Raw genomic sequence first — 23,019 nt, forward strand, 5'->3', positions numbered from 1 at the left:
TGGATAATTGTATAACAAGGTGTCCTGCAGTGATAAAGACACAGTAACACAGATAAGGCACCGCCTGTGACTGAGCATATGTAAATATGCACGGATACATTGAGTTACGTGCTACTGGTGTTTTTAAAATCTGTGACTAGGAATAATTATTGCATTTTCTTGAATATCTTAATCTTCGTGATAAACATGCTGACATTTATGAGAAGCTTTGAAGTTGATTAGGGGAGCATTTCGACGTGAGGGTATGTCAGATCATACCTGAACAATACCAACCAGGGGTTGATATTGATTCCAAATATCTGGGATCAGTGGTTAATGGGGTGAGCATATTTCGACCTGGCCAGTGGGTGATGGTGTGAGCATCCATGAATAGGAACAATAAGTGGTGGATAGAGAGAGTATCCTTGAAAGATACGCTGCTTGGATGTACCCCATCAGTGGTTCATGGTATGAGATTCCATCAATGGAAGTTGTCAAAACCGGCACCTATCCTATCCGGCACGTTGTCATTACCGGCATAAAATGTCAGTCCTTTCCGTGGCTTGTACATTTATGATCAGCTCTACAACCCTACACGTTGTCTAAATCGGATTATTTCTTGTGTTAATGAGTGCCGGTCTAGACAGCTTCGGGCTATAAATTGTAGATGCCGAGTATCTCCATTGACCTGACCCAGCAATGACTTCATGTGTGAGCATCCTGGATGTGCAAATCAGTGGAGACTGGTGTGAGCCTTCTTGGATCTGGCCAGTGACTGTTTGATTGTTTGGAATTCCATACACCTGTCCAATCAAAAGGTGAATGGTGTGAGACTTCTTGGATCTGGCCAGTGATTGGTTGATTGTTTGGAATTCCATACACCTGGCCAATCAAAGGAGAATGGTGTGAGCCTCCTTGGATCTGGCCAGTGATTGGTTGATTGGTTGAAATTCCATACACCTGGCCAGTCAAAGGAGAATGGTGTGAGCCTCCTTGGATCTGGCCACTGATTGGTTGATTGTCTGGAATCCCACACACCTAGACAATCAGTAGAGAATGGTGTGAGCCTCCTTGGATCTGGCCACTGATTGGTTGATTGTTTGGAATCCCACACACCTAGACAATCAGTAGAGAATGGTGTGAGCCTCCTTGGATCTGGCCACTGATTGGTTGATTGTCTGGAATCCCACACACCTAGACAATCAGTAGAGAATGGTGTGAGCCTCCTTGGATCTGGTCACTGATTGGTTGATTGTTTGGAATTCCATACACCTGGACAATCTAAGGAGAACAGTGTGGGCCTCCTTGGATCTGGCCACTGATTGATTGTGTGGAATTCCATACACCTGGCCAATCTAAGGAGAATAGTGTGGGCCTCCTTGGATCTGGCCACTGATTGATTGATTGTGTGGAATTCCATACACCTGGACAATCTAAGGAGAATAGTGTGGGCCTCCTTGGATCTGGCCACTGATTGATTGATTGTGTGGAATTCCATACACCTGGCCAATCTAAGGAGAATAGTGTGGGCCTCCTTGGATCTGGCCACTGATTGATTGATTGTGTGGAATTCCATACACCTGGCCAATCTAAGGAGAATAGTGCGGGCCTCCTTGGATCTGGCCACTGATTGATTGATTGTGTGGAATTCCATACACCTGGCCAATCAGTAGAGGATGGTGTGAGCATCACAGGACCATGCCAATCAGTGAGCAAGTATCAGTTTGGAAGTTCAGAAATAATCCTCTGTTGACTCTGTCTACACTAATGACTAATCCAAAGTTACATATCACAGTTTTAATTTTAATTGTTATGCAGAATTTTACAAATTCACAGCGAAAACATAGCACTTGCATGTACATTTACAAATTATTCCCATGTAATAATTTCAATATGTCATACATGCATCCCCATGACGAAAGTATTACAGCACCATTTATTTTCAAATATTTTGGATGACAGTATATATACACATGACAGTGTACTTAATGACATGCATAATTTTTTAACATGCATAATTTTTATCACATTTACATTACACATATGATGACAAGGCATTAACGTTGAAAACGTTGAAAAAACAGAACTGGCATTAACATTACCGACAGAATTTATCTATATGTTTGCACTCATCCAGGAGCTAAAAGATGGGTTTATGTCCAATGTAAGGAGGCCTCACTTATCCATACATTCCAACACGTGTCTAAAATGGCCTTCCCAAACACTACGGCTAGAGGATTCCTTTGACCTCAGTTATCCATACATTCTACTCAATTGACAGTGTTTGAAGGCTTATTGACATGAGATACTCGTAGTACATACTGCTCAACTGACAGTGTTTTAAAATGTCATCAGTTTTAACAATCTGACTGGTACTGCCTTCTGAGACTCATTTATCCATACATATCATGTCCATCTGAGAGTGTCAAAAGATGAACACAATTCTGGTAACTGGTAAATAGGTAGGAACACCATCCAGACTAGACCATCCACAACCTCTGAGCTTCTACATCTCTATTCATAGCTTTCTCTTTTTAAGGTCAGGCTCATGAATTTCCTCATCCCAGTCCACATCATCTGTAAGAGCCAACATGTCTTCACTGGTAAAGTTGTCATAGAAGTCATCTGAATCAAAGTCGTCACGATGGGTGGTTGAGTCCTGTGAGGCCTTGTTGTCACTCTTTGGCACAAAGAACTGGTCAAGATTTGACTGACGACCACTGTGTTCTGAAAGAAGGATTTGAATAGCGTTTGAGAGAGGAAGGGGTGAGAAGTTGGAGGGTGTGTTTGGAGAAAGGGTTTGTTTGGGGAAAGGGTGAGTTGGGGGATAAGGTGAGTAAGAGGAGTAACCAGGGGAAGGGTGAGTAGTGGGAAGGATGAGCTGGAGGAAGGGTCAGTTGGGGAAGAGTAAGTTGTAGCAGGGTGAACAGGGCAAGCAGTAAGTAATGGGAAGGGCGAGTTAGGGGAAGGGTTAATAGTAGAGGGGTAACATGGGGAAGGGTGAGTAGGAGAAAGATGAGTAGAGGAAGGATGAGTAGAAGGGTGAGTTGGGAAGCACAAAGTTGGGGAAGGGTGAGTAAGGTGAAGGGTTAGCAGGGAGAAATGAAGGTGAGTAGTAGATAGCAAGTTGGGAAGCAGTAAGCAGTGGAAAGGGTGAGTAGAGGGAAGGATGAGTTGGTGGATAGTGAGTAATAGAGGGGTGAGTTGGTGAATGGGTGACTAATACAGGGGTGAGTAATAGAGAGGTGAGTTGGGTGAGCAGTAAGTAGCTGAGGATGGGTTGGGGAAGCAGCAAGTAGGTGAGCAAGAGGAAAAGTAAGTAGTAACAGTGTGAGTGAGTGAGTGAGTGAGTGAGTGAGTGAGTGAGTGAGTGAGTGAGTGAGTGAGTTTAGTTTTACGCCAAACTCAGCAATATTCAAGCTATATGGCGGTGGTCTGTAAATGATCGAGTCTGGACCAGACAAGCCAGTGATTATACATGACCATCGATCTGCACAGTTGGGAACCAATGACGTGTCAAACAAGTCAGTGGGTCTAACCAATCAATCCCATTAGTCACCTCGCACGACAAGCATAGTCGCCTTTTGTGGCAAGCATGGGTTGCTGAAGGCCTATTCCACCCCAGGACCTTCATGGGTCAGTAACAGTGTGAGCTGTTGGAGCAGTAAGCTGGCAGAAAGGTGAGTAATACAGGGGTGAGTTGGTGGATGGGTGAGTAATAGAAGGGTGAGTTGGGGTAGCAGTAATTAGGGGAAAGGGTGAGTAAAGGGGAAGGGTGAATGAGGGGAGGGGTGAGTTGGAGAAGCAGTAAGTGGGTGAAGGATGAGCAGTAGAGTTTGCAGAGAACTGAGCAACCCAAAATATGTCCAAATATATGAACCTCCTGTACATATCTCATCAAAGTCTATCTCAAGGTTTTCAACCTGTTCTATGTTGCTGTTTGTCTGGAGATGTTGACGGTTTAGTAGACTCTGCATCCCGTGTATCACCTTCTTCCTTGTCTTCCTCGATGAAGGAATCCTCAAAGTAACCCATGATGTCCTTAGACCTAGAATCCTACACATAACATGTTGTTTATTTATTACGACATAATCAAGAAACTTAGAGCTGGACTCCATCAAAACAACAGCTAGTGTTTAACCTCAGACCAAGACTCCTATAAACAAAATCACATACAGGAAGGTGTTTCCTATTTCTGCGATACCCACAAATATTAATGTTAAAGATGTCAAGCTGAGCTAAAAGAGCATGGGGATATGTCTGCAAGAATGTGTATGGCATAATGCCAGATCTGATCAATATCTTCAGTCTTATCAAAGCATGTCACCTTGATGCAGAGTAAAATGTAGGTGCCATTCTGCCAACTGAATGTAAAAGCCTGAAATCCAAATCTTCGCATGATGTTATGATCATCATACCACTCCACTAACCGATCTTAGCCAAGTCAATCATAAAGATCTCAACTCTAAGCATCCTCGATATCTCCGGGGTATACGTTCCGATAAGTCTCCACTATACCCTGGACGCATTTACGACTCTGCCCGATAAATTTATTACCTTCCTTGACTGTCTTTTGATCCAGTCAGGTGTCTACGCTGGGAAGATGAGCAAACCAATTACAACTCACTTTCGTTTTTTTAATTATTTAACCGATTATACTTGGCAACAGAAACCATGCAGAGGTTCTCTGGAAGAGGTAGAAGGCGTTCTTTCATATGTTGTTTTAAAGTTTCGGACCTGTCAATTTGTTTGTATGATTTCTCTAAATGTGGGACGCACTGCGAGCAAACCTTCGCAGTTGCGACCGCTGCCTTTGTTGACACTAGCAAGCTCGGTTATAACAGCTGCCTAGCTGATTGGCTACTGTGAGAAGGCGGAGCCAGCAAAGGGAGGTAATAAATTTATCGGGCAGAGCCGTAGATGCGTCCAGGGTATAGTGGAGACTTATCGGAGCGTATACCCTGGAGATATCGAGGATGAATTCTAAGTTGCACATGACTAACTTCAGATAGCTAAAACTAATCACTGAGAAACAAACATGTACACTTCCACTTGCAAGTGTGAGCTTTACACTGTGAGCGTGTTTTTCCAAACTGTTCACAGATTGTAGATACACTAGATAATGTGTTTATGGCGAAGTACAGGATACCTCATCATGCCTTGGGACGTGATGCTGGACCCCTTCATCAACATGAACTTATAATTCCTAAGGAGAAAAACTGCTCTTTGTCGGACACTCATTGTAAGTTTCCTCTTCATGTTTACAACTACAGTGGAAGCTGCCTTACTCGGACCCTGAGTAACTCGGATTTCTATATAATTCGGACCGAATTGTTGGTTCCGGCAGAAGTGAACTAAGTTATCATTACATATCATTACTGACTCGGACTTCATGTAACTCAGATTTCGGACTGAAATCTCTGCCCTTCAAGGTAATTTACTATGACAACATTGCTAATTAACTCAGAATAGCAAGACTGCCTGAGGCGGAAGTGCTTTGTAGTCAGCCGATTACCGACTTCAAATGGATTACCAGGTGAGATGATAACCAATTAAACAAAAGGAATTAACAAAGCAGTTCAGCAAGCTGACATGACTCACTCAGTGTCATTTTGATGGTATGCGATTTTGCTGATATCCTTCGTGAGGTCAGATGTGACTGAGGATGAGCATGTGACTTTTGACAATGACATTCCAACGAAAAATCCATCAGATGAAGATTGGGAACGTGAAATGATTGCTTCACACATGAGTGTGACTAAGAGTGTGACACTGGACGATGACGATGACAATCAGCCCGAGGAGCCCGATAACACAATGCTGAATGAGTCCCATGTTGATGTGCTTCAGATGCTACAGAAAATCAAGTATTTTGTTCAGACCTATGATGACAGAATGCTGCAATGTACTTTGTCGTTAGAAACAGTGACGCAAACCTTTGTACTGAATCGGCAGTTTGCACAACACAAACAAACCAACTTGAGGGACTATTTTCGCAAGTAAAGCATGGCCATGCTGTCAATCAAACCATTGAATAAACAAATTAATCTATACAGTACATGTTTACTTGTTTACTTGTTCATTTATTCATTTAGTATCTCCAGGTGCATGCGTATCTCCTGGTCAAGGGAGCTAACTCTTTACCCTCACCAGTCCAATTCGGACTCCTTGTAATTAGGACACAAACGTTTGTCCCAGTCGAGTCCGAATTACACAGCTTCCACTGTAATTCCAAAACTACTGGAATTCCATTGTCTGTAGACCATACAAAGGGAGATAACTCATGACTGGAACTATTTTTATATCTCTTGCTAGAAACTAAACTAGGATCAGATAGTAAGATCAGCACCAGCTACAATCAGCCTTAAATTGTTTAGTGGAAGGGCATAACTTTTAGATGAGATGATTGTCAAATTGGCCTAACTTGGTAAGATAGATCGGTTAGTGAAACAGCCACCTGGACTCTTAAGCATTTACCTCTTATCCTAGACTGAACTCCCAATTATAGATTTCTAGGATATCTACGTGAATTGTGAGTTCACCTTCATGTGTGTGGTATCTGCCTCTGAGAAGTTGTCCTTCGTAAGCCCAGCCTTACTCAGCACCTCCAGCTTGCTCTGTATGAGAGGCCTGGAAACAAATACAGCAGCGAGTGAGCTTGGTTTAATGATATATTCAGCAATATCATGGCGGAGGTCAGTAAAAATGTTCGTCACTCATTGTATTCATGTGGGGAATCCCATGCGAACCTTTGATGTGACGAGGTAACACTCTAACTATGAGACTACCCCACAACGAACAAAGGAAAGGGTGTCGATTATACGTAGAATTATCTAACACTGGGAAAGAAGCAATTTAAGTTAAGTAAGAAGCAGTGTTACACTAACAATAAATACTTCTTAATGAAAGGATGGTACAATTTAAGAGAAGCTAACCTACTTGCACCAGGTGCAACCTAAGACAGATACCTACTTACCTCATGAAAGGGTGGTGGGATAGACTAAAGGTCAAACCAGCATGGTACGACTTAAGAGAAGCTAACCTACTTGCACCAGGTGCAACCTAAGATAGATACCTACTTGCACCTGGTGCAACCTAAGACAAAAACCAAGATGCACCAGTCCAATTCCACTCGCAATGTAGTGTGTTCAAACATCAGATGTTTCTGTGATGTAGTACCCATGAAGCCATAGCAACACAGAGATGCAGCTGATCCCTGTTTACAGGAGCTGTCATAGCCGAGACATGGCCATAAATAGCAATCATTCGAAGCCATAGCTATTCAAAGCTTAGGACAAAAATGAACTGAAATACTTATGCTTATGATATTAGATATATATATTTCAAAGGTGAAATATTGGCATGCACATACCAGGGAAACATTTCTTCCATCATTTTGCACTTTGACATAAAGTGTAGACAAAGCAAATAAATGAATAATGTTTTGTGATGCTTTCAACCATATCCAAGCAATATCATCTCAGGAAACACCAAAAATAAGCTTCACACATTGTATCCATGTGTGAATGGAGACCTAAACCTCTGAACATCTTGCAGAGCTCAATTTAGTTACTTGCACTGGTGCAACCTAATGTAACAAAGTGCAACCTAGTTATGTGTCTAATTTGCACAAAGTGCTAGTCAATTTTTGAGAAATAAATCAACAATATTTTTCATCTGTCATTCTTGTAAGAGTGACAAATCATTAACATATTCAGTTCTTAGTTTAAGAGTATGTACTGTGATGCATGCTGTGGAAATTCACAGTCAAACATGCTTGCATATTTTTATATAAAGATTTCACAGGATCCCATGTCACATAACAAAAAAACATAGTTTGTGATATTTAATACATGTTCCACTGATAACTGATTAATGGTGCATGTTTTAAACATAAAGGTACACATGAATTTACAGAGAAACAGATTTCCCTAATTATGGCGGCAGTCTGTAAATATAAAGTCTGGACCATACAATCCAGTGATAAACAACATGAGCATCAATCTATGGAATTAGGATACAATGACATGTATCGACCAAGTAAGCAAGCCTGACCACACTATCCCATTACTCTCCTCTTACAACAAACATGGGTTACTGAAGATAAATTCTAACCCAGATCTTCACAGATCATTCAAACTTGAAATCTTACCAAATCTTACTCATGACATAAAAGAGGTTTGTCAATGTTAACTTCATACCATATATAGTCATCTGCAGTTCTCTGGGCAACCAGGTAGTGGACATTGACACAGTCCATCTGCCCCAGACGGTGAGCCCGGTCCTCTGCTTGAACCAGGATCTGAAGACAACATATACAACCCATGCTGAACTGTGAGGCCTTTTTCAAATACTAGGTTTACAGATATTTTTTTCAAAAATGATTAGGTCAGTAGGCAGAAAAAAGAGGGGAATATGAAGTTGTTTTTGCACACTTGACTATATCACAGCTGCCAGCTGACAGCCCATGGTATTAACTTTCTCTCTAATTACCACCCTGAGCCAGCAAATATTTGAAAGGTAAAATTTGCTTATAATTCTGTTATCAGGTTGGTAGCATTTAATGGTAAAAAAAAATTTTTTTAAATTTTTTTATGCTTTCCTCACATTTTGGTTTGGAGGATCTGTAAAAGCAATAAAAAAATGCCTGAAGCACAATGCAAGACTGAAAAAATGAAGACTCTGAGACACCTATAAAATCTCTTCTCTCAGCAAAGATGGTTGTTAGACTCAGCAGTCGTCCATTATCATAAATAGTATGATAAGGTAATGAACATTTTTATCAAGCCATAATCTTGCATGATTAAAAAGTGCATTATAACTGTACAAGTCAGAGCAAGTGATATATTTACAAAATGACCCCATTAAAATTCTCTAGCCAGTCAGGACAGTGACTGTGAACAATATTATAATCAAACATTATGGGAAGGGAAAGGGGAGCATTGATTTTACACAGGACATGCAGGTTGGGGTCATTTAGTTTGTACATAAATGTGTGGGGCAAATGAGTCATTCACATTGTACATGCTTCTCCATAAAAATCCTCCTCCTCCACAGCATCATAAATTATGAACGATCCCTTACACACATTACATACGCATACCACTGACATTCTGGCTGGGACCTGTGCCAGATCTAGCACTGTCATAGATCGCTATACTTTACACTAACCTGTAAAACTACATTTAAAAACAATGTTTAGGTTTGACAAACTGCCGATGGTAGACTTAAAGATCATTTCATTCTGATATTGTATGAGGATGCAGAAAATATATGTTTTGAATGTTCTCAGATAGCCATCATAGAAGTACCCCTGGGTTCCAAAACAGTTCGGCAAACACGACAACAGAGGCAGCTGCCATGTTGAGTCCAGCATTGGCGGCGGTGATGGACAGGACAGCTACCCTCACAGACTCACTGGTCTGAAACCTCCCACAGTAGATGTTCCGCTGCTCAGAGGAAGTCTTGCCATCGATACGAATAAACTCGGGGCCATTCTGAATATTCAAAACAAGACAAATGAACACAATGTTATGCCTAGAATATCTCCTAGTACTTTCATGCATGTTTTCACCACAAGGCTGATCCACCACCTTCCGGGTCTGTTTCCTCACTAGATACAATCAGATCCTCTGAATGTTAATTACCTTACAAGACACAATGGCATCCTCTGAATGTTACTTATCTAACAAGACACAATGGCATCCTCTCAACGTTACTTACCTTACAAGACACAATGGCATCCTCTGAATGTTACTTACCTTACAAGACACAATGGCATCCTCAGAATATTACTTACCTTACAAGACACAATGGCATCCTCTGAATGTTACTTACCTTGCAAGACACAATGGCATTCTCTGAATGTTACTTACCAATGGCATCCTCTCAATGTTACTTACCTTACAAGACACAATGGCATCCTCTGAATGTTACTTACCTTACAAGACACAATGGCATCCTCTGAATGTTACTTACCTTGCAAGACACAATGGCATCCTCTCAATGTTACCTTACAAGACGATGGCATCCTCAGAATATTACTTACCTTACAAGACACAATGGCATCCTCTCAATGTTACTTACCTTACAAGACACAATGGCATCCTCTGAATGTTACTTACCTTACAAGACACAATGGCATCCTCTGAATGTTACTTACCTTGCACAACATTATGGCATCCTCTGAATGTTACTTACCTTACAAGACACAATGGCATCCTCTGAATGTTATTTACCTTACAAGACACAATGGCATCCTCTGAATGTTACTTACCTTGCACAACATTATGGCATCCTCTGAATGTTACTTACCTTACAAGACACAATGGCATCCTCTGAATGTTACTTACCTTACAAGACACAATGGCATCCTCTGAATGTTACTTACCTTGCATGACACGATGGCATCCTCAACAGCATCCAGCATCTCCTGATGATGGGCGAACACAATGAACTTCTTATCTGACTCTAACATGTCAAGTATGTAGTCTCTGAAAATATAGAACAAGTTTCTTTCTTGAGGTATACTTTGAGAGGACTCGTTCAGTGAGTGAGTGAGTGAGTTTAGTTTTATGCCACACTCAATATTCCAGCTATATGGCAGCAGTCTGTAAATAATCGAGTCTGGACCAGACAATTCAGTGATCAACAGCATGAGCATCGATCTGCACAATAGGGAACACATGACATGTATTGACCAAGTCAGCGAACCTTACCACCCAATCCCGTAAGTCGCCTCTTAAGACAAGCACAGTCAACTTTTATGGCGAGCATGGGTTGCTGAAGGCCTACTCTACCCCGGGACCTTCACCGGTGAAGACTCCCTCAACTATTGTCACAAAGATACTAATTAATTAAAAGAAATTAACTGGACTAAAATATCCCATTTATTAGCTTACGTCAGTCAACACCCTGTCAGCCAGGCCCTGTTATTTAGGCCAACCTGGTTATAACACAATATTTTTCTATGTACAGAAGGTGTTACTATAACCAGGTTGAGCTGTACTTGAATTCATGAGTAACTTTGCTACTGTTGCAAAATCTGTTAAAGAATCACTTTGTCTTACACAAGTGCTGTAGTGAAAAGTATTCAACTGAAAATATACTTCATAAATCAGGTGTCTGCCTGTCTGTCTGTCTGTCTGTCTGTCTGTCTGTCTGTCTGTCTGAGAGAAAGCCCAGAGATTAAAAGCGTTCGCTCCTCACGCTGAAGACCTGCGTTCAATTCTCCACATGGGTATAAGGTGTGAAGCCCATTACTGGTAGCCCTACCATGATATTGCTAAAAGTGGAGTGAAACTAAACTTACTCAAATCAAAGAGAGTCAGGGTAAATTCACACAAAATGAATACCAGGAATGGCTAGTTTTTCGCATTTCAGACTTGAGAGTCATAACATCTTAAGAGCTGTGTTTAATAAACACAGGCAATAAGCTAACAGGTTTACCGGTATGTTATAAAATGCGATGGTTCAGCTTAAGGAGAGATTCTGAGAAATATAAAGGCTTCAGCTGTTTTCCACACTTCTGGCCTTTGCTGATGGATCTATTGGATTGTAAAACCACATCGTTACAAACATAGTGCTTTTGCTACAAGGGCTGTCCTATATAATAAGACAGGTGACAAGGTGTGCAGGAGGTATTAGGGCTAAGCTGAGGTATTCATAAAACTGACATCTGTCTGAACTCTGAGCCAGAATTTTCTCAGAAACTATACAGTAAATATTTTGTTCAAAAATGAAAATGCTGGTAAAGGGCCGTTTCCAGCGCCCTGTTTCTCAAAGCGTCACAGTTTATCTTAAAGTATGGGAGTTACGACCATCTTTGCTCTACGATTGTTTTGTGAAACGGAAGCATCATAGGATGTTTCAAGATAAGCATTTTCATTTTTCATGATAAGATCCCCACCTGACAGCTTTGGTCTTTGCTGTGCAGGTATGATGGAAGTACTCTAGCAAGGCTCCTCGTCTCTCCATCCCCTGAAACAGTAAAGGTGGTAATGTTGATATTGAAAACAGAATTGACAAATTTCAACATCATGTTTCCTTTAAAGCATAAATATTTATTCATGTAAAAAATGTCATCATTGATGCCTAATTTCAAACACCACTGTATGTCTTGCACTATGACGCCAACTCTGGAAAAATGCTTACCAAAATCTTCTGACTCTAGATTTTCAAAGTTTTTAAGATAGCTGTAAGTTAATGTTCATGTATGGCACTTACAACTATCTAAGCACTAAGAGAGCCTCAAAAATCTTGGCCCTGAATAATAATTTCACCCAGCTGACGGAAACTTAAATTCATGCCATCAATTCAAAAGACGACTTTAAAATTACCGTCAACAGTAAAAAGAGATTATGTTGTTGTTTGTTTATGCCAATTTGACAATCACAGAGTCAGTTTTGTATGATGGGATAATCCAAAGTGAGACATTAGAAAGAATTTACCAACAAGCCCAAGAAAATACCAACATGTGTGTCAGTGAGTTTAGTTTTACGCCGCACTCAGCAATATTCCAGCTATATGGCGGCGGTCTGTAAATAATCAAGTCTAGACCAGACAAGCCATTGATCAACAACATGAACAACAATCTGTGCATTTGGAATCAATGACATGTGTCAACCAAGTCAGAGAACCTAACCACCCATTAGTTGCCTCTTACGTCACCTTTTTTGGCAAGCGTGGGTTGCTGAAGGCCCATTCTACCCCGGGACCTTCACGGGTCCGTCTAATGAGGGAGAAATGAGAAAAAATGATGCTAAGACATTTATTTCTTTGGTGAAACCTATGAAAGGCGACATGGTGCTGACAAGAGCTGAGGGGATCTTGCCCGCAAAAATGACACAACACTGTTATTTATATTACATGACATCTTTCTATATATTTGTACAGCACAAATATCCAGCTGAGTTGCTCAATGGCGCTTTGATTTCCCTTGAGCATTGGATGTCAAACTCAAACGGTACACCATTTTATCAATCTCAAGTCCCTGGGGATCATACAACTCTTGCAGCCTTTAGATGCACCAAGTTAACGTGGCTATTCCATCCTTAAGAAGTACCTATTCACAGCTGGGTGTACTGGGGCACATAGTGACAGTACATTGTCCAAATTTACCGCATGTTGCTGTACCTGCAACTTGGTGTTTGCATGCATTTATGTAGCCACCATCGGGTTATTTACCAATGGATTTGTAGGTTGTTTTAAAGGTCACATGCAACCAAAAAATCAAACATAATTAAAACACATTTATCACTTATTCATGACATACAATATACATTGCTGCTTTTAAAAAAACAAATAAACAAAATTATAAGCGTACAATCGCGATTCAAAAGTGCAATATTTTGTACTTGGGCTTACTTCCCCCGACACGAAGCCCTCGGGAGACCGAACCCAGTCATAGCTGTTGGATATGCACTCAAGTGTAACGAAGGCTTCCGATTGGCTGTTTCATTTGCTGATATGCTAACGGTTCATTGTGTGTACAGAAAGATGATCTGTTTGATGGGCATTTTAGAAGTATAGCCAGTCACAAGAAAGTAAGATTCTGTATGGATAACAACTTCTTTTTGTGTACTTGATGCGTCGTTTCAGTATGGATTCATATACTGTTGTCAAACAAAATCATATGCACTAAAAGAAGCCGTTATCCATGAAGAATGTAGAGATGTTGGGTTTGGAAAATACATGTTCTCGGAATTTGCGCTCGATCCAATCAAAAATCATTTCAGCAGAGATGATAAACTACTGGAATCTGTCATTCGTCCAAGTACAAAGCAGGACTTGAAACTGACAAGAGTTTGCACCAGTTTCCGTCAGATCCAGTCATCCGAAAAAAACGAATGTAGTATGTTTGCAACCCACAGACATAAAAACATGTCATGTGTATCACACGTGCCTAATTACATAATGTGGCAGACAGGGGACTCGGGTGCACGAGTCATAAATCAACTTATTTTCTTTATGTCGTATAGTCTGATAGGTGTTAAGTTCAAATTGCACGTGGTCAATGATCGAAGCTGTGTATTGCATGTTGTCTTTAGCAGACAGGCAGGCAGACATATAGGTGTGAATAAACCAGACACTGAGCTTTCTCTGTGACAGAGACTGCTTACCACAATCAACAAGTTTTTTTACGTAACGAGTAGATTATTTACTTGTTTGTGTACACAACCAAGATTAGACTACTGCTCACAACCTAAGACGCTGGGCATGCATACTGTTTCAAGCTCCGCGAACCTATTCACTGCGCATGCGTCACGGGCGCAGCGCAGCACATCTGTTGGAACCAGTTTTCCCCCCAGCGCTGGGGGGAATTTAGTGAAACGTTTGAACTCCGATTTCGCGGGCTTTTTTTTCATCGCGTTTGTTTTCAACTTTATAGGTTGACTTGCCATTTTTTAAGATTTGTTTCGGTAAATGCATACCGAAAGGTACAAGAATCTGCAAAGTTGTGTTTTACGTTGCATGTGACCTTTAAGCGCACAGAGTTATGTACTGAAGATTTGGGGTTGTGACAACACTGAGGGAGCCTGCACGTAATGTTCACTCCAAGACTTTTACACCCAGTGACAGGTGGGCTCGATGCTGTCACCTCATGCTTACTGGATCATTAGCCTGGCACCTTAGACAGAGTGCCCACCATGCCCAGTGTTGGGCAAAATAGTTTCCAAATTTTGCAAGCCAGTCAGGCTAGGTATGCCGAAAATTCACTAGCCCGAAATGTGAATGTAGAGACAGGTTCCATCATTAAGCTGCTAATATGATGAACATTTTTGTCAAGCCATAATCTTGCATTCTGGAGAGACTGGCGGATTGAGTAAATGACCTCATGAAAATTGGATAGCCAGTCGGGACAGTGACTGTGGAGATTTACTGGAGCTGTGGCCAGTAAAATTCCAGCTGGGCCAATAAATCTCCACAGTCAATGGCCCAACCAATAGCCCCAGGCCAATGAGACAGTGGCAATTTTGCCCTCTCAAAAGTTTCAAACGTTCACCTTGAGGTTCTTGTGATCCAGGAGTTTAGAGGAGTTCTTCAGGTCTTTATTGGACTTGATGGACTGCGGATCCAGCAACACCATCTGTCGAACCTTAGCGGGAAGCTGTGACAACACATCCTTCTTCTGTCGTCTACAACCAGGAACTTCAATTTTAACTGACCCTCAGATATTTAAGAATTTGATAGGATGTTTGATGTCTAACCCTGCACTTCAATCTATTCTTAGTAAAAGACAGCAACCAGTTAATAATATGAGATTGGCCCGAGGAGAGACATGATATCACCTCGTACTGACAAAGAACAGTTTCATTCGTCTCACCTGATCATAATCCGTTCCTCCAGCAGCAGCTGCAGCTCCACCATGTTGGATGCCCCCGAAAAGTCCCAGCCCCATGGTTGCTGAAACAACAGTAGTCTGTACAAATATAGCTGAAACAACACATGCAAATGTGCTGAAACAACAACAGACTCTGCAAATATTACTGAAAAAGGTCTGTAAAAACATTGAATAGACAACAGCCTGTGAAAATGTTGCTGAAACAGCAGCCAGTGCAAATGTTGCTGAAACAACAATCTTTTCAAATATTGCTACAAAATAAAAGCCTGAGTAAATACTGCTGAAGCAACAACACTCTGTGCAAATGTGCTGAAACAACAATAGCCTCTGCAAATACTACTGAAAAAGGTGTGTGAAAATGTTGAATAAACATCAGCCTGAGCAAATGTTATTGATACAAGACCATGTGCAAAATTTATTAAAAAAACACCCTGTTAAAACATTGCTAAAACAACAACAGCCTGTGCAAATGTCAAATAAACAACAACAGCACAACAACAACACAAATGAACAACAGTGTGTATACAATGATGAAATAGCAACAGCATGTGCAAATCTTGTAACAACAAAAGACTGAGCATATGTTGGTGAGCCAAGAGCCTGTGGAAATATTGCTGACACCTGTCAGTACTGTGTGAACAACACAAGCTCATGTCAGTTCATGTAAGAGGTTGACACACCAATAATCATAACTGGATCAAGTCTCAGATTACACCACATAAACAGTAATTCTCGGCTAAGGGATCTTCCATTTACCTGTTTTCCATCACAGTAGCGGACACCGAAGTCATGGAACTTGAAGAGCGAAGGAACCACAGCAACAATCTGTGTGTACAGCTCTGACGGACGAGACAGGGCCGGCGTCCCCGACAGCAACAATACCTTCCTTGCACTCTGACAAGAGATCATGTGACTACATGGAGTGAATACAGGGTGTTTCTTACTTGATTGTCTTTTGTGATGTGAAATTATCAACACATGACAAAAACACTACACTTTCAGCAACAAAAGATGGTATGTCAACCAATCACACCACTCCACCACACACTTTGCCACACAACACCACACATGAACACACCACACCACACGTCGCACCATGCCACACGCTGTCAAACAATGCAAGAATAATGCCATGCCATGACACACATCACACTCACCACACCACACCACAAACCTTACACACAATACCACACACCAGAACAGCACACACACCACATACCACACCACACCTGCCACACAACCCACCTCACCGCACCCAACCACACCACACCACACCCAACCACACCATGCCACACACCTCACCTCACCACACCACACTGCACCACACTACACATGCCACATTACCCACCACACCACACCACACATGCCACACAACCCACCACACCACACCTTACCACACCAAACATGCCACACAAACCACCATGCCACGCCACGCCACGCCACGCCACGCCACGCCACACAAAACTGCATACCACACACTTCACCTCACCACACCACACTACCTCACACAACAAAACACAAGACAACACACAGACCTGAAGTATTGGCAGAGCAGCTTTGGTCCGGACAGTCTTGAAGTTTTTCAGAAAGTGACACTCGTCCTTGAATGAAACAACATAAACATCAACACAGCTGATTCCCGAAGACATAATCGCGTCTGGATCAAACAATACAGTAATTACCAGCATGAGCATCGATCAATGCAAGTGGAACATGATAACATCCTGACCATAATCAGTAAGTCTGATCTGCCAACTGAGCTATAACAAAGAAAAGAGAACTGATTACAGAAGCTAACATAAGCACACTCTCCTCCTCACCATTATGACCACCTGAAAGTGTTTCTTCTTGAAGTCTTCAGCCTTCCGTGCCAGAATGTCGTAACTGACGATGTTTACCTGCCCCGAAGTACAACTGGACTTGCCAGACACCACAACGTTGATCTCCTGGGGGTCGAGACTAGGGATCCACCGCCGTATTTGCTGCATCACACCACATGGTAACTACAGTGTGGGGAGTATAGTCAAACCCTATTTATCCAGACATTTTGGTTACACTCGAAAATCATCCGGATAGCGAGGCGTCTGGTTAATCAAACTAGGAAAACACATTGCGTTTAATGGTCTGATTTGCCATTATGCCCAATACCACTACAGGAATGTGCCAAGACATTACATACAGTACAGTTATAATGTAGTTTATCTAATATTAAATTTACATGTGTTATCAATACTGATGAGATGTTCTCACACATGCCAAATCCTAATTAACAAGTGAAGTGAAACTTGTCATTAGTGGGTAATTAATTAATTCATATCAAACCCAGCTGACAGATTAACAATGAATATACTTAGTCACACGATAAACAGTACAGATGTGGCACGTAACATGCATGTGTGCACAGATCTTTCCCTCAGGTAAATAGGAACATTTTCCAAGGAAAATCTATGGAAATGGTTTGGAAATTCCCCATACGGGTCAGCAGCGCAGAGTCTGGCTAATTGAGTAAAATGACTGAAGGTGAGTTTCCTTCAACTACAAATAGTCCAGATGGCAGGGCTTCCAGATATATGAGGTCCAAGTAAACAGGGTTCTACATGGACTTGTCAGAGAGACAATGTTTTAGCATGGTCAGAGGCTGATTTCACAAATCATATTGTCAAACGTAATGCCAAATTCCTCCAAATTTAAGAAACTACCTCCTCCATTTCAGACACCTTCGCAGCAATACGGTGTACGATATGAGACTCATAATACAATACATCATTTTCTATCTCCTGTACCGAATACATCTGCTTGCCTTCATTACAATACAAGTTACTTGGATACAAAAATGTGTGAATTTTATCAGAAACTTCTAAAGAATCAGTTTAAGTGACTGTCCAATGTTTCAGAATCTGCAGAGTGAAAGTTGGCTTGAGCTTACCAATCAAAAAGGGAGAGAATACAACATTGTGAAAAGAAATTACTCTATTGGGAAACAAATCGTATCAGACCTGTATTATCAGGATACATATCATATCATGTGCTCCCCTTCCTTAAGGCTCTTTACCCTTAAAGACCAAGGAATCCTTTCACTACATATTCTGATGACTAAAGAGATTAATTTGATTAATATATATGAAATAGAGACTTACCTGAGCCCAGTCAAACCTAACAGAGGAAGGGGAGACCACCAACAGAGGCCATAGATGGCGATAGTAGGCTGCAACACAGATGGCTTGTATTGTCTTTCCCAGACCCATGTCATCAGCAAGCAGCACTCGGCCTTGCTTGTGAATGGCGAAACTGCAAGTACAAATGTACAAGACATAACCTGCCATTTCAAGCATATGAGCTTTCAGTTCCAAATTTACTGGTGTTCAGTTTTATCCACAGTTAACACATTCTCGATATCTCAAGGGTACATGTTCAGATGACTCTCCACTATACCCTTGATGCATCTACAGCTCAGTCCGGTAATTTTATTACCTCCCTTTGTTCGCTCAGCAGTCTCACAGCTAAGAGACAGTTGCTTCTGAGCTTGCCAGAGTCAACACTGACAGCACTTTCATCTGAGAAGGTTGTTCGCAGACATCTCACATTTTGCGAAAATCATACAAACTGACAAAATATATGAAAGAACACCTTTGACCTCTTCAGAGTACCTCTGCGTCATTTATACTGCCAAGGGTTTAATCGGTTAGATAATTTATAAAAGCAAAAGTGTTCTGTAATTGGTTCACTTAACTTCCCAACATAGACAGATGATTGGATAAAAGACAGACTAGGGAGGTAATAAATTCATCGGGCAGCGCCACAGATGCATCAAGGGTATAGTGGAGATTTATCAAAACGTATGCCCTGGAGATACCGAGGTTGCAGTTAACATAGTTCAACACTGAAAACAGTGAAGGCTTATCTCAATCCTACCATAACAAACTAATAATGACCTTCACATGTGAATATATCAAGTAAAGGACATGGTTTTGTTCATATGAGGCCAAAGTTGCAAACTAACAAAACACCAATACTTGCCAAAACAAATTACATAAAAGTTCTGCACCCAATATGCTAAAAAGATTACAGGTTTTCGTTTTATCAGTATATTTTATCTTACTTGTATATATGACCGGCATTATGATATGATAGTGTAGCTTAGTAAATTCAACAGGAACATGATACAGTCACTCAAAATTTCCACTGTATTCTCAATTTCCACTATATTTCCACCTTCCAGTCTGTGATTCTTGGCACTACCTCTTCAACTCCCTGCTATTACCTGACACCAAGTCGCTGGAAGGGCATGAGGGCATTGACCAGTACAGAATCGACCTTGGAGAGGTCAGCATCAGGGATGTCGTTGGACTCATAGATGCCCCGGAGCTGCTTGGCAAACATCTGTAGAACAGCCCTGGGGAGGGGCTCCAGCTGGACCTGGGGTTTCAGAGGACCCACAGCCTTCACTGCAAAATACAGCTTATGTAGATATCATAAACAGAGAGTAAAGTGTACAGCCCTGGGCAGGGGCTCCAGCTGGACGTGGGCTTTCAGCTGACTCACAGCAATATACATTGTATAAAGACTAACATAAATAGAGAGTATAGTGTACAGCCCTGTGGAGGGGCTCCAGACCCGGTTTTTTCAGGGGACACACCGAGGCACGTACCTGCCCCCTGTCCTCCCACCTACAGTCTCAAAAACCTTCTAGGATGTCATAGACACTGCAAAATAAATTGATCATGTTCCAGAAGATTCCCAAACATACTTGAGCACAAGGTTAAAAGGGAACAACTTCCACACCACTACACACATATGACAGTAACACCTTCATGACAATTAACTATTGTTAAAAACACAGGGTTATGACTTCTACTGAATTCTTAACACTAAAATTATAACAATTTTATAATAATTGCAACTCAATACAACAGTGATTTATGGGGTGTAAAGTGACTTTTTGTTTGTTTTTTCACACAACATTCCTGCCATATGACAGCAGTCTGTAAACAATCGAGTATGGACCTCATAGTTCAGTTATTGATCACTTGTGTGTTGATACAAACCCTTGATCCTCTTTGTTTTTGTTTTTTTACGACAAGCATGGTTTCTGAAGACCAGTCTGAAACCAGACTGTCACGGACCAGTCTAGTAGGTTGCTAAAAGTCTACTTTGAAACCCAGTACAGTTCACTGTTGTTTGTGAAATGCTAACTAATCAATGAGGCACCTATCTGATACTCACGTAAGTTGTCATAATCTTCCAGCTTAAAGCTCCACTTTCTACTGACAGCATCTGGAAGAGAATAATGTCTGTCAGTGTAATACTGTCAATGTAAAATATTAGATGAACCTACAGATGATGTCAACCCAAACTGGCAGGTTTGGGTAAAACATACTCTATGTTTACGACGAGAAGAAATGAGTTTCTTTAATCTAACATGACATGAAAATAAAACATTAAAAACATTCCAAGAAACAAACCATATAATTTTGTGTTGAGGGATTTAAAGATCTCCACCAGTCCTGCATGATAGCCAACTTCCACACGGAACCTTTCCCTTGACTCCAACACACAATGTCCTTTCACTACATTTGAGGAATAGAACACTTTAGCCGACACAGGATCTTTCTTAGCTCCAGACTGATAAGTGCTGGAGGAACTGGTTCTGGCATTTTTCCATCCACTATATTTGTTCTGCACAGCAGAACTGGAATAGCTGTACTGTTGAAACTGTTTACTGTGAAGTGATGCTTTATCTGAGGCTAATGATCCGAGAGATGAAGAAGGGGGTTTTGAACTATGCTGGTATGAGTTTGTCTCACTGCATCTTGCAGCTGCCTGGACTACACTGCTTGCTTGTCCTTTGTACCCTGGAAACTGAGGTGGTGGCTTAATGATATTGGTGGTAGTGACAGTCTGAACAGGAAGAGATGCTTTCTGTGGACTCCTTTGTTGCCGTCTCTCCAAGGCCCGTCTGCAGTTTTCTTCTATCTTTCTCTTCTGTTCATCTGTGAGGCCACTTTTCTCCATTGATGCAACTAATAGTAGGAATGCTGGAAATGAAATTCAAAATATAAAACTAACTAGCACTGAAAACCCAGATAGCATTCATAGTTGGCCCAACATTGACCCAAAGTTTGCCAATGTTGGGTCAACTATAAATGCTATCTGGGAACAAGGAATGTTAATATGTGACCATTTGAGTAAAAATTGGCTAAATCTACCAAACCTGAAATATTGTAGACAGGTGCTTGATCAGAAAGGGTACCGAGGGGCTAGGACTCTGGGCAGAGTTATGGGTAAACAACGCACAGTCGGATAAATCTTGATAAAACTAACCCTGATGACAGGGGTGCCACTTCACTTGTGTAATGCGAGATTCACATGACAGCATGCCACATCCAGTTAGCTTTATGTGAACTGCACACGGTCCCTATCAAATTTTTTAAAGACAAGAGTACGATCAAAATACCACGAAAATAGGTGACGCCACTAACGGGATGTTATCCTATTTTTATCACACGATTGTCATCAATCACAAACGTATATCATACCGTATGAATAATTGAATATACGTCTTTGCATCAATATAGCAAGATGTACTCTCGTAATTATTTTCACCGATGACCTGTCATCACGCTTATATGATTTAACTTTCATTTTGATTTGCTATGATACAATGACATCATTTGCATGTTTGTAACTGCAATATGTTCGGTAATATTGTTCCATATTTGCAACTTTAGCAACTCTCCCTAATGGCAGTAATTACTGACGACTGCAGCTAGACAGCTAGATACATATTCAAAACATTATGACACATCCAATCAAAATAAACTCAAACCACTCTCGGCATACATAGAAATCAGCCCATGACATTTGCTGAATGCGGTCAACTTTCGTTTTTGCCGCCATGATTGTCGTTTTCCTGAGTATTTCCGGTTTGGTAATGTCGTTAAAATCCGATAGGAAAAATAAGAATGGTAGATCTGTTTAATGTATTAACGATACAAAAAGCCGTCCAAAATTAGTATGTAGTCAGTGATCTCCCTATGTATAGATTACATTTGTTTGTGGAAGTGGTAACTGGACAATGCAATCGTTAATCTTATCAATTTTCCGTGAACACTGTTCCCCTTGTTTGATTCTCTTTCGATCTGCTTTCTTTGACTCAAGTAAACTCATAAGACATGTGAGCCAGAAGAAAGTCTGAATGACAAGAAATGTTTTAATAATGTTTATGCACGCTTCGGTGACTATTGAAGATGCTCGTGTTTACCTCGCATTTACAAATATTATAGATGAGAAATACCCATTACGAAATCGAGCCTATTGTATCTGCGGGACAGGCATCACTTAACCGAAAGGCTACTCAGGTGGACGACTTCTGGAGAAATGATTTAGTAGAATGGGTGAATATGGTTTTAAGCCGCTGTAGCAATATTTCAACAACATGTAGGCGTGGACCCATTTGAGGAATCGAACTCGTCTTCGGCGTGACGAGCGAACGCTTTAACCACTGGGCTACCCCGCCGCCACCAGAGTTACCAGAACAGAATGGAATTTTATTACACCCAAGGCAAAATACATACCATATTGACGGTTAAAAGAACATTTTGAGTTATGACGGATAAAGAAATTATTCCAAAGTTAAAAGAGCTACCTTCCAATAAATACTGCGCAACCTTTTTATATGCTACTACGTTTTATCTGGA

General features: G+C 41.1%; 1 protein-coding gene across 1 annotated transcript; it reads right to left on the reverse strand.

The window, feature by feature from the left end:
• Positions 1 to 1,757: 1,757 nt before the first annotated feature.
• Positions 1,758 to 22,242, reverse strand: LOC137255929 (SWI/SNF-related matrix-associated actin-dependent regulator of chromatin subfamily A-like protein 1). Its single transcript, XM_067793529.1, has 17 exons — positions 22,163 to 22,242; positions 20,785 to 21,357; positions 20,546 to 20,596; positions 19,584 to 19,767; positions 18,460 to 18,610; positions 17,143 to 17,304; positions 16,858 to 16,923; positions 16,079 to 16,216; positions 15,305 to 15,384; positions 14,984 to 15,116; positions 11,888 to 11,958; positions 10,370 to 10,472; positions 9,291 to 9,476; positions 8,181 to 8,281; positions 6,522 to 6,609; positions 3,903 to 4,035; positions 1,758 to 2,706 (listed from the first exon to the last, which is right to left on the reverse strand). Exons 2-17 carry the CDS (start codon positions 21,332 to 21,334, stop codon positions 2,498 to 2,500), a joined length of 2,406 nt encoding a protein of 801 aa, XP_067649630.1. The 5' UTR covers positions 21,335 to 21,357; positions 22,163 to 22,242; the 3' UTR covers positions 1,758 to 2,497.
• Positions 22,243 to 23,019: the final 777 nt, after the last annotated feature.

The sequence above is a fragment of the Haliotis asinina genome, chromosome 11 (assembly GCF_037392515.1).
Source record: "Haliotis asinina isolate JCU_RB_2024 chromosome 11, JCU_Hal_asi_v2, whole genome shotgun sequence".
NCBI classification, from domain to species: domain Eukaryota; kingdom Metazoa; phylum Mollusca; class Gastropoda; order Lepetellida; family Haliotidae; genus Haliotis; species Haliotis asinina.